Raw genomic sequence first — 15,349 nt, 5'->3', positions numbered from 1 at the left:
TCTCAATGTAGGAAAACCCTTGTTGTCTATCTGTCCATTCATCATCGGCTTCGGCCTGCGAAAGCGAATGCGAATGCGGAGAGAGTCAGTTCGTCAGTGTTTTTCCGATTTCTGAGTGCGGCTGCAGCACAGCAGGAAAAGTCGTGTGACATTTTGCCAAAACGAAATTTATGTGCAACGAAATGCAAGAGCTGCAAGTAAATAAAATACGCAATTTTCCATTGTTTATTATTATTGTTATGGTTATCTCCCCGCCCCATTCGCCTAACGTAAAAGAAGCCACAGTCAAGGCAATAACAAGGAACTAGGAGAAAAAAAACAACACACAGGCAAACTGACAAATTTGTGTATTTTTCTATTTCAATTGCCTACTGGTTAATGCGAGTGTGCGTGTGTGCCAGTGTGTGTGTGTGCGTGTATTATATGTTGGTGCAAATGCAACACACATAAAATCAATAAATCCAAGTCAAAATAAAATAAGCAAAAAAGAAAAAAAAGAAGAAAAAAATCAACGACTAACGCGTGTACAAAATGTTGTGCGTGAGCTGTGTCTCCTATGTGCGTGTGTGTTAGTGTGCGTGAGTGTGGGTGTGTAAGTTTGTGGGCGTGGGAAAGACAACAAAAAAGAGCAAAACAGTAAGGCAACGGCAAGCACTGCGTAGGAAATTAGGTGGCAGCACACGACAAAAGGACACAGTGTGTGCGGAAGTGAACAATTTAAAGTTTGTGGTCACCAATACTCCTGCATGGTAGTATATAAATACATATGAATGTATATAGTGATATGTTTGTGTGTGTGTGTGTGTGTGTGTGTGTCTGTAGGAAGGGCTAGCGATTATTTAGCCCACACATTTGTTGTTGTTGTTGTTGCTGGTAATTTTGTTGTTGTAATCGCCTGCACTTCAAAGCATCTATTTATACTCTGTAGGCGTGTGCTGTGCCCCTGTGTGTGTGTGTGACCATAATGTGAACGAGTTGATACCTGAGCCCCAATCACAATCAAAAAACAAGTAAGAAAGCTACAGTCAAGTGTGCTCAACTGTAAAATACCCGTTACACAATAAATAGTTATAAATTGTGAGCGCCAAAAAGTATGCTATAGATGTATGTAGACATGACCAAATTTGTTTTGCCAAAAGCTGTAAAGCAGTAAAGATCGTGGATCGTTGTTTTTGTATATTTGTCTATTAGATGAGTGTGTAAGATCTGTGAACTCTATAAAAAAACTTGATTTGTATTTAATCTTTAGATATATTGCTTTCTTTGTTTAATGTAGTTTCAGATGTATTATGTATTAGAAAATTGTTTATTATTTTGTTTACATCATCATACATAGTCAACATAAAAATACTAATATAGCTCAATTTAATGATATAGTTATACATAAATTTAAGTAGTTATTATTATTTTATATCTTCGAGTATAAATTTTAAATCCAAAAGGTGTTTTAACGATGTTCTTTTGAAGCTCCTTAAAAGCTGCCTTATTTGACTGGATACAAAACTTTTTCATTGGCCACTTATGTATAATACCCTTCTACTCTGTGGCTAACGGGTATAATCACCCGCACCCCTCGTGCCCAAGCCGCCCACGTAGCAATAATAGTATGTAATCATAATAATAATGATGATGATGATATTGGCAATGACGTTGGCGTTGCCTAGGGCTATATAGCTAGATCTCTGCTTTCGTTAATTTTGACAACAAATAACTACAACAACAACAACAACAACAACAAAATGAAAATAAAAATCAATACCCTGCTCCTTACCTTTTTGTTTTTTAAATACATTTTGCTAAAATTGGCACAGAGTAACCTAGCACATTATGAACCCCAAAAAAACAAAGTCCCCAGACGCAACCGAAGCGTGTTCTGAAGAGGTTGTTGTGCGTGTGTGGTCGCAATATGATGGAATTGATTTGTTTCTTAATCGTTGCAGATAAACCAAAGTATGGCGCTCAAGTAAAACACAACACAACACAAAACATTCCACACAAAAACCCGGCACAACTCGACAACAGCGAAAAACAGCTAGAGGGGCGGCAGAGGACTCCACACATATTGTTGTTGTTGTTGCCGTTGTTTTCGGCAACTTACCAAGGAGGCCCTCCCACCACACGACACCACACCACACCACACAGTAGCCTAGATTCCAAGATGACGGAGCAAAAGAATCAAGTGACACGTGCGGCGCCCGAGCAGAGCAACGACTATCGAGTGGTGGTCTTTGGTGCCGGTGGCGTTGGCAAAAGTTCCCTTGTGCTGCGCTTCATCAAGGGCACATTCCGCGAGAGCTATATTCCCACCATCGAGGACACTTACCGACAGGTTGGACCTACTCACATATGTATATGTCATTTCTATTTCTAATGCCCTTTCATGCAGGTGATCAGCTGCAATAAGAACATTTGCACATTGCAAATTACGGATACGACGGGTTCACATCAGTTCCCCGCCATGCAGCGTTTGTCCATCTCCAAGGGTCACGCCTTCATTCTCGTCTATTCGGTGTGCTCCAAACAGAGCCTCGAGGAATTGCGACCCATTTGGGCGCTAATCAAAGAGCTGAAGGTTAGCCGAATGCTCTCTTCTTCATCTCCGTTTTTTTTATGACCCTAATCCTCTTGTCGATTTTTAGGGTGATGTGAACTCGATACCCGTGATGCTGGTGGGCAATAAATGCGATGAGAGCACCGAGCTGCGGGAGGTGTCGCAAATTGAGGGGCAAGCGCAGGCCACCACTTGGAGCATATCATTCATGGAGACGTCGGCCAAGACCAATCACAATGTCACCGAGCTGTTTCAGGAGCTGCTCAACATGGAGAAGACGCGCACCGTCTCGCTGCAGTTGGATACGAAAAAGCAAAAGAAGCAGAAAAAGGAGAAGAAATGCAAGGAGACAAATGGTGCCATACCGGAGAATGGAGAGGCGGGCGCCAGTGGAGCTGGTGGCGTCAAGGAGAAGTGCGGCGTTATGTAAAATGTAAAATGTTCAAGCAAAACATGCATAACACATGCATGTATTATATTTGAGGTGACAGACAAATACTCGCATTGGGGACAGTTGGCAGTACTCGAGAACTCATCCCATAAACACACACAAACACACACATTACAACCACATATGCATATAACATAGACATATACATATATTATATATACCACTTTGGGACTGATGTTATCAGAGAACACAACCTGCATACCAAACAAAAAAAACCAAAAACAAACAAAAAACAGAAATGAAAATATATTATTAATTATAGATGAATAATAGGACAAGCATTACAAGTATATTTTGCATACATAGATTTTATCCCTAACATCTTTTAGAAGATGATCAACATAACTTCTCCCTCCCCACCCCCCCACACCCAAATCGCACCCACATGCAAATCATATGAATAACAATTTGAATTTTGATTTTTGGGAAAAAACAATGAAATGAAAAGAAATCGAAAAGAAAAGAAAAAAACTATTACATCTGAAACGTAACGGCATACATATCAAATACACATAAACATACTTTGCATACATCGCATGACATACTCGCACATAATATAAGATCAGCATTATACTGGATATGATCATAATGATAATGATAATGATATATGAATATCTCAAATGAAAAGCCAAAGTACCTACATATTTAAACGTAATAAGACATACAATTTTTATCTAACTAACTAACAATCTATCTACTAAATGATAAACCAAAAACAAAAACGAAAATACTAAAAACCAATTACAATGTGTATTTACATAAAACAAAAACCTTCATTAACTTAAAACAGAAGACAAATACAAAAGCAAACAAAATACTTAAGACAATTATATGGAGCATTTGTACTGGGAACAGAACGGAATCAAATCGAACAGCAGAATAGAGCATTTCCGTTCCATTCCGTTCTGTTCCGTTTGTTGGCAAAAAGTCTCCTCTCTGACTATCAATCAATTGCTGTATAACTATTTACCACCAACAAAATCTATTGAAAACAAATTGCTTTACTTTCGTCGCTTGAAAAATGTATAAATAATACTCAGAATCATAGCCATCTATCTATATATATATGAGATGATCGAACGAAAAGAAATACACAAAAACAAAAGACGCCTAATTCATTTCTTCAGAATTGTTTACTTTCCACTTTCAAAGTTTAGTGCATAATGCATTTTATTGTATGTATATTTGAATATGTATTCATTTACAATTATTTGCTGAAATTTATTAACACTTAAAGTATAATGCAGTTATAATAAATTAGCTTTAGTCAAAGGTTCAAGCTTCGCGTGAGGATCCAATGTTTGCATTTGGGATCCTTACACTAGGCAATAAGCACAATTTTTTGCCGCTCATTAAGAAATTGTAGAGTTAGTTTTAATAAACACAAAATGAAAAATCGAAAAAAAAAACAAACCAAAAAATGAGGAAAACTAAACATCGAAGTTATCGAAGAATGTGTGTGCGAAGAATGGAACATATAAGTTGCCTGTTTTTTAAAAACGCAAATTTTTAATGAAATATGTATATCTATGATTAACTTGAAGTAAAAACGATTCACAACAAACAATATTATGGTATTTAACAATCGAAATCGTTGGTTGGCTTGTGCATAGGTGTAGGAGTTAAAGTCGATTTGAGGAATTCAAATTGTTCGCGTTGTTTTGCTGTTAATTGATATTAAAATGGCATTAGTTATTATGTATAAAGAAATGATGATGATGTATATCCCTATCCAAAACCACGTACACAGTAAACAGTTTCAATTAACTGATGTTAAACTATTGTAATTATTATTATAGTTAATTCTTATTATATATTATGACTTTGCTCATTTCTTATGCACACAGTAAACATACAAAACATACACTGAATAATAATGAAGAACACGAATGATAAAGATCATACATCCATACATATTACTATTATATATTAATATTATATACCTAGTACATACCTATTATATTGTTGAATTTGTGTAGAAAAATTATTAACCAAGATTTTGATAGCGGACCAATTTGCGTATAAGATTTCAGAAATCAATTTAGATAAATTCTCTCGGTTTGCCATAGTCAACAATAAAAAAAAAAACAAAAACGTAAAGTGAATGAACGTAATAATACAATACAATAATACGCGTACATAGTATATTATTAATTATTATATAGTATGTATGTATTATGTGAAACCTAATGCCAGCCTTAGTTAAAACCAAAATCTTATTATGTACTTGTTAGCATGATCCTGAGTGCTTTAGGTTTGCCCCTTAGTTTCCCCGATAGCTTTTAGTTAGGTTTGTTAGGCTCTTGACAGCAAAACTGGTTATGGCTTAAACAAAAAAAATGTACGTGCCGCGTATTGGGAGTACAATACAGTACAATAGACATATTATATAGATGACATCAAATGAATAATTAGTTGCATAATAATGTTAAGAAATGTAATGTATAAAAATGTAATACTGCAGCAGACATTATTATACATATGTATGTTTGTATTTGTATGTAATTCGAAAGTATAATTTAAAATACAACGAATGAATATATTTACACCGAATTATTTTTAATTTTTTTTATGAATATACATATATATATATTAACTTATTATACACACAACATATTAGTTGTATATTAAACTAGTTTATTATTCACGATGAATATTTGATTATTGCTTACATTTCAAATATGCAACTCATACAAACAAAGAGAAAAACACTCAATGCTAATAATATGTTGTAAATATATGAACAGAAATAATTCAGCAACAAAAAAACGCCATTATTGGTATATATATACAATTTTGAAGTGGCCAGCAGAATAAAAAAATAATATATATATATATTATACATATATAGGAAACATGTAATAGACAGTTTTTGGGAGGCCTATTAATGACACTTAATGAAATCTTATTGTTGGAGATTTAACTTATAATAATTATCGTGCAAAAATGAAATAAATACACGCAAAAAATAATTTAAATAAAGAATAATTTAACTATGACAAAAAATTATTAAGTGGTAACTGACTCGTTTACTTGGGTAAAAAACTGGTAAAAATTCTTTTAAGTATATCATCACAAACATTACATTAAATACGGGCTTAAAGTGGCGACACTGTTAAGAGTTGCTAATATGAATATCATGATCATTATCGTCGTTATCGTCGACGACTGTAAATCCAGCTTCTTGAGCGATGTCTGCAAAGCTACTGCTGGCATTAAGTTGCTCACTCGATGTATCCTTTGAAGAAGGTTTGACTTTCTTGCTTGGTGAAGTGCTTTGTGGTGGTGCCTCCAGTTGCTCCAGCACCTCTTGAACCCCAGAAACGGCTAATTGTGCTTGCGATTCCGACGTTGTTAATTGCGCACGGTTCATCACGTTTAGCAACATTTTCAGGTTCTCACCCGACAAAGAGTCGTTTGCTGAGCCACCTGCGAGGGATGCTTGTTGTGTGGCTTGGACGGGTGGAGGCGGGTTCCGATGCATGAATTGTATCCATACCTTGGGACTTATGATGTATTTGAACGTAAGCTTCAACATGTAGCTTATCATGCAGACTAGTGCAATTGGTGCAATTAAGTTGTACGGGAACCCTAAACCATCTATAGAAAAAAAAGTTATTTTCTATTGTTATTTCATTAGTTGCTATGTGAAAACTTACTGGTTAATTTGGTCATGGTATCCGTTGTCTTCTCTAGCAGCATTTCAATTTGTTTTATGAATATATCACTTGTGTATATGACAAAAACGTGATCGGGTCGACAAAACGGCATAATCAATTTTGTTGATTTACTACAATTTGTAAAAAGATAATTGTATTGATAAGATTGTTATATAAAATTAATCTCAAGATTATTTTCCTTTGTTAGAGATACTTGCATTAAGCGTTTCTTTTGAATTTGTTCGGGGGTTTCCCTTGAAATAAAACCGAATAGTCGCGAAAACCAGGAACTCTGATCAATTTCTTGATGACTATCGATCACTTCCAACATGGCATCGACTTCCATTTTCTAAAGTACAGCAGCATTTTGTTAATTTCCGCAAGTGTCTTTTAAATTAGTTAATTTAATACATACTCTATTGCACTCCAAATAAGTGTGAAAATAGCCATATATAAATACGCCGCCAATTACAATAACGAATACCGGAATCCGATAACGTTTTCTCACAAGCCAACCGGCAGCAATGGAGAGCAATACTGCCAATAAAAATTTTACCTGGCAAAACGAGTTTTTTGTTTATATTTCCACACATGGTGTTCTATAAAAGGCAATACTAACCTCAGATATTCTCAGCAACTGTACAAAATCCTTGTACATGTCTGTAATAAGAGCTTTTACTCCCATTCCTTGATGTGAATACCCATAATCGCCTTCGGCTCTATTCAAAGGTAAATCCTTGGCTTTATCCATAATTTGACTGAGAACAATATCAATATCTCGTACATCTTGCGCTGCTTCAAGTTCTTCAATTTGTGACGGCAGCAATGTAAATAGCAGTGATCGCTTAAAAAGCTGCGCCGATTTGCTATGCTAAAGTTGTAAAATAGTTGGACAAACATTATTCTAATTACATGACGTCATCTTGCCCAATTAGGCAAATGAACGCATGTCAACTTACTTGTAGTTTATTGCGGCTGAATAGTGAGTTAACGAACTTTTTAAAATATATTAATGCTAGTTGATCCTCGACGGAGGCAATAGATTTCGGGTCTGTTGGCGCCTGGCAAAGACACGCATCCTCAGTGTTGGTGGGATGATTGAACGACTCTGGTGATAGTTTTGTCCAGTCGTGGGGCTCCACCCACGTATTCTCAGTACAGCACACATTATGGAATAACAATACTAAACAACTAACTATTGCGTTTGTACGCATTATGATTTTATTTTAATATTCACTCTTTCTACCACTTGTAACACTAACGCTTCACAGTTTACCAGACGAACATCTGATCACAATTGCGCGGTTGTCGGCCAGTGTTGGAAAGTCACCGTAACGGAGAGTTCAACAAAACAGTACGCTGCTCATTTACAGCAGAGCACATACAATTCTTTGTTACTTCTGTCATAATGTAAATTAGCAATTGAGTAATTTTATTAAAATTTTTTTTAAATAGGCGTATGAATTTAAGTTTATTAAATTAAATAGTACAATTATTTGCAATCTGTATCGGTTTTGGTCGAGCTGTTTACCAATCGCTTGTATGCGTTGCCAGACTATCGCTAGTGAACTGTAAACAATACTGCAGTGTTGCCAGATACATATTCATAAAATGACTCAGAAGCAGTGTAAAGCTAAATAATTTAATAATAACAATAATAACAAATTAATCTTAGCGTTTCGCTATAAATCGTTTAAAATGGGCTTATTCGGCAAAACCCCCAGCAAGGATCCCAAAGAGCAGGTTTGTAGCCTTGCACCGAATTAGGCCATGCAGTTTCTTGTGTTTTTTTTTTTTGCGCGTTAACAAGGCCAATCAATTGATGACCATGAAATGATGTCATGTTCCAGTTGTTTTGTTTCTCTGAATTCGGCGATCTAAATACCCGTTTCTCCGCTTTCGTCGTAGGTGCAAGAATGGACTCACAAAATACGGAAAGAGGGCAATCAGCTCGACAGGCAAATACGCAGCATACAACGAGAGGAGGAGAAGGTGAAACGCTCTCTTAAGCAAGCCGCTCAGAAGAATGATAGGGACACCTGCATCATTCTGGCTAAAGAGATTGTTAACGCACGCAAAGCAATCAATCGTATTTACACCTCCAAAGCGCACCTCAACTCTGTACAGATGCAGATGAAAAACCAATTGTGTATGTAATAGTATTTTAAATACTTTTTATAGTAGGTTGACAAATGTTTTGTTTGTTTCAATTTTTAGCCACGTTGCGAGTTGCGGGATCGCTACAGAAATCGACTGAAGTCATGCAGGCCATGCAGAGTCTGGTACGTTATCCCGAGTTGGCCGGCATTATGCGTGACATGTCCAAGGAAATGATGAAGGCGGGCATCATTGAGGAAATGCTGGACGAAACCATGGACTCGCTAGAGGACACCGAGGAGTTGGAGGAGCAGGCAGCCAAGGAGGTGGACAAAGTGCTCTGGGAAATAACAGATGGCAAATTGGGCGAGGCGCCATTGCCACCAGAAGCAACGCCCGCTGATAAGACGCCGGCGGCAGCTACCGCAGCACGTGTTCCCGTCGAGGTTGCCGACGATGAAGACGAGGAGGGCGAAGAGCTGCAGGAGATGCAGAGTCGTCTCGCATCGTTGCGTTCGTAAATAAGTTGCCAGTAAGGGTCTCTCAATCCACCAATACTTACAATACTAATGCTTAGATTCGGATTATTCAATGTAGCTTGTGATTTACATTTTAGCACGCCCACAATTAATCCCAAACTATTTAATTCGAATTCCCGACTCCCGACAGTGAATCAAAAGAAACCAAATTAAGTCAGTTCAACTTGTATTCTATGATGTAGAAAGTATCAAGTATATACACAATGTTTTGGTTCACATTGTTTTTTGTTCTAACCATTTTATTTTTTGTATATTATTTATTGCATAATCTTTAACGTATATTAAATCGAATAAGAAGAAAACTAAGTTTTTAAGATCGAGTTTAAGATCTTGATATTTTATAGCATACATTTAGGCTGAACCCAAAAATACAATGCAATTGATGGAACCCAAGAGAAAAACGTTAATTTTGTGGAACTTGTGCTCCGCTTGTCATTGTCTTTAATAGCAAACAGTTATAAACTATATTAACTATTTTTTATGGCTCCAAAGTGGCTTGTATCCAATCCACATATGATCCAACACGACTATAGACACCTGGCCAGCCATTTAAGCCACACGGTGTGGGCCCAAAGGAGACAACACCGGCCAAAAAGAAATATGTGTTTACTTTGTTCGTGTTCTGGCCGATCAGTGGACCACCGGAGTCACCACGACACGAATCCACACCTTCCATGCCTCCGGCACACATCTGCGTGTTCTCCAGCTTAATATTTTGACGACTGTAAACATTTTGGCATTCATCCAATGTGAAGCCGTCGACAGTGGCTTTGAGCTTCAAATTGCTGGCAGACAGCTCTTCCGTCTTGCCCCAGCCAGCCACATCCATGGCAATGCCATCGAACGTGGCATCACGAAGATTCGCATCCAATGGCAAGCAAATGGGACGCACGAAGTCCGTATATTCAATTTGCCGGGCCATACGCAATAGCGCAATATCGTTGACCTGATTCTTTGAGCTGGGATCGTACGATGGATGCGGTATGGTGCGTTCAACGGCGATATCCAAATGCGGAGGCGCACAATCTTTCATGCCGCGCACATCGACCTCACAGTCGGGATCGGTGGCCGTGTCCCATTCGCCTAGACGGACGCCTGTGAGACGCCAATCGGCTGGCAGGGATTTTCCATTGACACAATGGGAGGCGGTGACCACGTAGCGTGTGTTGATTAGTGAACCACCGCAATGATGACCTTTAGAGCCACTGCCTATGAATAGAAATTTAGCAAAAGTCGTAAGCTTTCTAATAATCAAATGTAATTAATTACCTTTTGTATATTCGACTAATGCCATCCAGGGGTATTCATCGATTTTGGTCTTGACACCGCCGTAAATGCGATTCGACAGCAGATTGCCACATTGACCCGGCAATGGCAACAGACTTGTATTTGTATTATTCACTGGAGGTTTAACTGTGGTTATAGGAGTAGTGTCCCTATAGCGATCCGGGCAGCAGATCTAACCAAGATAGATCATTAGTTAAAATAGAGTAAATTCTCTGTCTTAACTTACCAACACTTTGCCATTAACATAGCCACATTGGCTGCGACTCAAGTACAATTTATCCGCATCCCTTAAGGGAGATGTTGTCAGCAGTCCATAGAGATATTTACAATCCTCAAGATGAATGCAAAGTGCACGTTCCCGATTTGGAGTTATGCAGCGACCGTAGTTTGGCACCTGATTAGCCTCATTGGGGAAATAAAACTCTGCGTAAATCACACAAAATGATTATAGTTATAATGCCGAATCGAAGTTAATAATTTGTGTGTATGTTGCCGATTATACTATTAGATTAGAAACAGGTTTCTTACGACAGATGGATGATGTGAAGGCCCCTCCAAACAAACACACACACATACACGCATATGCCAATACAGTCAGGCTTACATACATAATACATACATTAATCAAATATTCTTTTTGCTTCTTTCGGACTTTCTTTGCCGTTTCCCTTCGCTATTTACTTACGCGCATTTGTTAAATTAACACCAACTGCAAGCACGACACAGATTGCAATTAACTTAATCATATTTATATTAATTGTATGTATGTGTAACAATAAAAATGTCTTAAAGCCTTTAGAGTTTGAGTTTTTTCCGATCGTATAGCTTATGCAAATATTTCCGTACAACTTTTCGGTGTCACAACAGCTGAAGAAGATGCCGAAGTCAGACTTCGCACACGACTGAGAAGTCGCAGGTGGTGAGCGCAGCTTAACAGGGAACTTTTGAGTGAGCTTTGATAAGAGCTTTTGAACTCCCGTTTTGTTGTTGTTGTTGTGCAAGCGAGAAAACGTTCGCTTGAAATGTAAAGTGAAAATTGCAAGTTTCTGTTTTGTTGTTGTTGCTATTATTTAATAATACGTTTAATATTTTTCTATCGATTATTATACATAACTGGATATGTTAATTCTATGAATATTGGTAAGCTTTGGCATATACAAAAAAAAGAAAGAATAGCTTTGCAGCCGCTCATGTGCTAGCCACTGGCATTGCTGTAATGCTATCGAAGATCCAGTTGAGAAAGGAGCTAACGGCCGTGTAGACACCTGGAATAGTGGAAACCCCACAAAGTGTTGGCCCAAACGCAACAATTCCTAGCAGCGTATAACGGCCATTGGAATTCAGAATCCCCGAAGTGCCGTCGTCCATAAACGGTCCGCCGCTGTCGCCGCGGCACACATCGTTCATCGGTTGTCCTTGGGCGCAGAGATGATTCGGCGTGATGACAATCGGCTGCTGAAAGTTCTCGCTCAGATTGGCATAAGCTATCGCACAACTCGTTGTATTGACTATCGGTAATCGAATGAAACGCGCTGAAGCTGAGCTTGTAAAGTTTGCCGAACTGTTGTTGTTGTTGCCGTTGACTGCAAAGAAACAAAGCAGGCAAAGGTTTAACGTTATTGTGTGATTTGTTTCCTGAGCAAGTGAAAAAGCATTAGTTCTATTAGTCTACTTCAATTGTTCATTCTTCTTTTAATTTTTTGGTGTATGTCTATTTTTACATAATAAAAACGTACTTTCCGAAGTTGTGCTCCAACCGGCAGCGACGCCCATTTGGCCAATTAATCGATTCGCAAGCGCAGCTGTGCTGTTTAAAGGTAAGCATATTGGCGTGAAACTCACTAAAAAAAGAAATATTAGCTAAATGTTATAGTGGACCATCATTGGTTCAGAATTTACCCAGCTTAGTTCTCAAATTCAGCAGTGCGATGTCGTTTGCATACTTCGGCTGATCGTAGTTGGGGTGCACTATAACTCGGGCAATCGCAAATAAATTGGGTGCACTGCAGTTATTGGCAGCACTGGCTGCGCAGTCCTGTGCACCTGGTTTCTCGTCGCCTATGCGCACCTGAAAACTGAGAAAGGGTTTAGCGTAGTTCCTGTGGGGGAAATATTTAAAGTCTTCTTGTACGTACATCTCTAAATCGCTGACCAAGTTAACAACGCAATGCGCAGCTGTAATCACGTAGTCACTGGCAATGAGGGAGCCCGAGCAGCGGTAGCTGATGCGACCATTTGCTAATTAATTGATTGAAGTAAGAAATTAAGCGAGAGTTTTTAGTATTTTATTACTATTCTATTGATAATATTGCGTTGTAATAAATTGTAGTTTTAGTCATTCTACTTTAATTTGATGAGAATCCTCTCACAAATCTCTTTTACAGTCTAATCCAAAATGAGTAAGCCTGGTTGTTGTTGCAAGAGTGCCAATGAAACGAGCCCAAATTGCGTCTATTGTCGTAACAAAAATCAAGTAACTTATGATGATAATAACTACTACCAAAACGATTATAACAATCAAAATCAATATGCCTACGATCCCTATGGACAATATGGCTATGGCCAAGGTAGCGAATATTCATACGATAAGGATGGTGCTTACTCTACGGGCAGTCAGTATAGCGATGGCGAACAGGACACTTCCAATTGGGATCTAGTAAAGCCAGTGTTGGTCTTTGGTGTCGGTTGTTTTCTGACCTCCCAAATGGTTAATGTGGCTAACGAGCTGGGCTAAGAGCAAAACTGCTCTGTGTTTTAGATGTTTGGGTCTGTCTTTTTTTTTTCTTATTTCTTGATGAAATGTTAACCCATTGATCTTTCTACACAACTCATACAAACACTGACGTAATAAAATTTTTGGTCTTGATAATTAAACTCACTGCGATTACGGTATGCGATCCTTGCCAGCCAAGGATATTGTCCTGGTTGCGTTTCCTCTCCTCCCAGAATGCGAGTTGTCAAACTCGAGCCACAGTCTGCGGTATTCAAACGTGCCGCAAACTCTGCCGTGGGAGTTGTAGCCGAAGCAGGAGGCGGTGTGCTTGTTTCTGAAGCGGGTCCTGGCTGGCTTACAACTTGCTCCTGGCTGGCGGCGGCCATAAGTTCTCCTTGCGCCTTGCTCTCGATGGAGTCGTCGAAACGCAAATCACCGGGAAACACAATGGGTCGATCCTTCGGCGGTGGACGTCGTCTTGGTTGCTGCTCGTCGTGATCGATGCGATAATGGTAATGAAAGTGATGTTCATCCATTTCCTCCTCAATAGGTTGGGGGCAATTACGTTGTGCGGCGAAGTCGTGATAATCATGCAGCTGTTTTTCCATCTGATGAGCCGCATGTCTATCGAAGACGCTGTTGGACCGCGATCTTGTGGCCACATCCCAAACCCAGCGATCTGGGGGTGGCGCCACACGTATTATGCGATTGCCATGCAACAGCGTCTCATGATGTGGACAACAGGCGAGCGGATCGAGTCCTTCAAAGCCACAGGCAGCTGCGTGAACCATCGCAAAGATGGCGGCACGATCCTCGATCTTGTGGTGCAAGAGCATGCGGGAGAAGGGCAGACAGTCCTTGATACGGATGCAGTGACAAATGCCGGTGACGTAAACAACTGCGAAAATTTGGGAATTGCTTGAGGTGAAGTGACTCGGCAAGAAAAATTGAAAACGTTAAGAAACAACAACAGCGAGAAGCGAAACCAATAGTCAAGGTCAATATCTGCAAACCAGAAGTGCGGTGCCTAAAGCGTCAAGACACGAACCTAAACAACAACAATAACAACAACTAAAAAGTCTGGCACAGCAGCAATTACTGAGTCACTTTTGCCATCGTTTTCGTTGATTACGTTTGTATTTGTGTGCGTAGTTTATTGCCCTTCGCTTTGCTCCGGCTGCGGAGCATGATGTTAGCACATTTGCTTTGGGGAATTTCTAGTCATTGACCTTGACCCACTGTCAAATGATTGTTCTTTAGCTACAAAATTGAATTTCGTTATACAATACAAAGACACAATTGCCAATCACTTGTGCTCGGGTGTCTCGCGTGTCAAGTTCGTTGTTTAAGTCATTGGTTTTTAGTTTTGTTGTAGTTGAACTCACATTGAAAACATGCTATGAACACAGCTGTTATGTACAGGAGTTTTGCCTGCAGCCACTGCATTTTAAGCTTTTCTTACGCAGTCAATAATACACACACCCACACACACACACGCGCGAAATAAGCGAGCAGGAACACGAAGACGCACACGAAACACAGCCTTACGAAGTCGCACACGATTCTTAGCTAATCATTGAAATTTAGACCGAGCGAACGCGCGCACAACTGATGCCTTCGAGGTGCAAAATAAAATTGAAATAAATTGGTTCAATATTGTGAGATATAGTATCTCTTATTTCCATTTCCATGCCTTTGCTGTTTTGTTTTTTTATTGTTGTGTTACTTTGAATAAATGATTTTTTTTTTTATCAGCAGCGAATCAAAACAAAGAGGGACACACAAAAACAAATTATACGCCAGCCAGCCAGTTGAGCTTATGAAAGAGCAATCAGTACACGCAAGCGCACACACACGTAGTAAACCAGAGCAAGCGAGCAAGAGAGCGATAAATTAGTGTAGGCTGATGTAAGGAGAGTGAACGAGCGCACGATCATAACAGGCCCAACATCCGAGTAGCACTGCCTTGCCTTCTCTCGTGCGTAAGTTGAAGTGCCGGCATCACATACACACTCACAGTCACCAGAAAGAGCAATAAAAAACATGTTTTGA

At 39.0% G+C, this 15,349-nt stretch overlaps 6 protein-coding genes across 7 annotated transcripts; 3 read left to right on the top strand and 3 right to left on the bottom strand.

The window, feature by feature from the left end:
• The first annotated feature begins 63 nt into the window (after positions 1–63).
• Positions 64–4,471, top strand: LOC132784574 (GTP-binding protein Di-Ras2). Its single transcript, XM_060790271.1, has 4 exons — positions 64–197; positions 1,941–2,329; positions 2,387–2,572; positions 2,640–4,471. The coding sequence occupies exons 2-4, from the start codon at positions 2,159–2,161 to the stop codon at positions 2,979–2,981; spliced, it is 699 nt and encodes a 232-aa protein (XP_060646254.1). The 5' UTR covers positions 64–197; positions 1,941–2,158; the 3' UTR covers positions 2,982–4,471.
• A 1,500-nt stretch (positions 4,472–5,971) lies between these two features.
• On the bottom strand, positions 5,972–7,966 carry LOC132784572 (uncharacterized). The gene is made up of 6 exons (XM_060790269.1): positions 7,621–7,966; positions 7,281–7,532; positions 7,077–7,217; positions 6,880–7,010; positions 6,662–6,792; positions 5,972–6,602 (listed from the first exon to the last, which is right to left on the bottom strand). The coding sequence occupies exons 1-6, from the start codon at positions 7,873–7,875 to the stop codon at positions 6,118–6,120; spliced, it is 1,395 nt and encodes a 464-aa protein (XP_060646252.1). The 5' UTR covers positions 7,876–7,966; the 3' UTR covers positions 5,972–6,117.
• Positions 7,967–8,081: 115 nt separating this feature from the next.
• LOC132784575 (charged multivesicular body protein 3) lies at positions 8,082–9,537 on the top strand. 2 transcript variants are annotated; one of them, XM_060790274.1, is made up of 4 exons: positions 8,082–8,404; positions 8,570–8,810; positions 8,879–9,290; positions 9,356–9,537. In XM_060790274.1, exons 1-3 carry the CDS (start codon positions 8,360–8,362, stop codon positions 9,277–9,279), a joined length of 687 nt encoding a protein of 228 aa, XP_060646257.1. In that variant the 5' UTR covers positions 8,082–8,359; the 3' UTR covers positions 9,280–9,290; positions 9,356–9,537. The 2 variants fall into 2 exon arrangements, with proteins under 2 accessions (XP_060646257.1, XP_060646256.1); XM_060790273.1 differs by having other exon boundaries at positions 8,083–8,404; positions 9,375–9,537.
• A 167-nt stretch (positions 9,538–9,704) lies between these two features.
• LOC132784573 (serine protease easter) lies at positions 9,705–11,494 on the bottom strand. Its single transcript, XM_060790270.1, has 4 exons — positions 11,270–11,494; positions 10,811–11,007; positions 10,567–10,756; positions 9,705–10,506 (listed from the first exon to the last, which is right to left on the bottom strand). The coding sequence occupies exons 1-4, from the start codon at positions 11,328–11,330 to the stop codon at positions 9,776–9,778; spliced, it is 1,179 nt and encodes a 392-aa protein (XP_060646253.1). The 5' UTR covers positions 11,331–11,494; the 3' UTR covers positions 9,705–9,775.
• Positions 11,495–11,648: 154 nt separating this feature from the next.
• On the bottom strand, positions 11,649–15,237 carry LOC132787618 (phenoloxidase-activating factor 3). The gene is made up of 6 exons (XM_060794785.1): positions 14,683–15,237; positions 13,464–14,195; positions 12,720–12,822; positions 12,484–12,659; positions 12,321–12,425; positions 11,649–12,167 (listed from the first exon to the last, which is right to left on the bottom strand). The coding sequence occupies exons 1-6, from the start codon at positions 14,741–14,743 to the stop codon at positions 11,773–11,775; spliced, it is 1,572 nt and encodes a 523-aa protein (XP_060650768.1). The 5' UTR covers positions 14,744–15,237; the 3' UTR covers positions 11,649–11,772.
• On the top strand, positions 12,258–13,458 carry LOC132787616 (uncharacterized). Its single transcript, XM_060794783.1, has 2 exons — positions 12,258–12,401; positions 12,969–13,458. Exon 2 carries the CDS (start codon positions 12,980–12,982, stop codon positions 13,316–13,318), a length of 339 nt encoding a protein of 112 aa, XP_060650766.1. The 5' UTR covers positions 12,258–12,401; positions 12,969–12,979; the 3' UTR covers positions 13,319–13,458.
• Positions 15,238–15,349: the final 112 nt, after the last annotated feature.

This window comes from Drosophila nasuta, chromosome 2R, assembly GCF_023558535.2.
Source record: "Drosophila nasuta strain 15112-1781.00 chromosome 2R, ASM2355853v1, whole genome shotgun sequence".
Taxonomy (NCBI): domain Eukaryota; kingdom Metazoa; phylum Arthropoda; class Insecta; order Diptera; family Drosophilidae; genus Drosophila; species Drosophila nasuta.
Note: the sequence above shows the minus strand (reverse complement) of the source record. Positions and strands in the feature narration are given on the sequence as shown.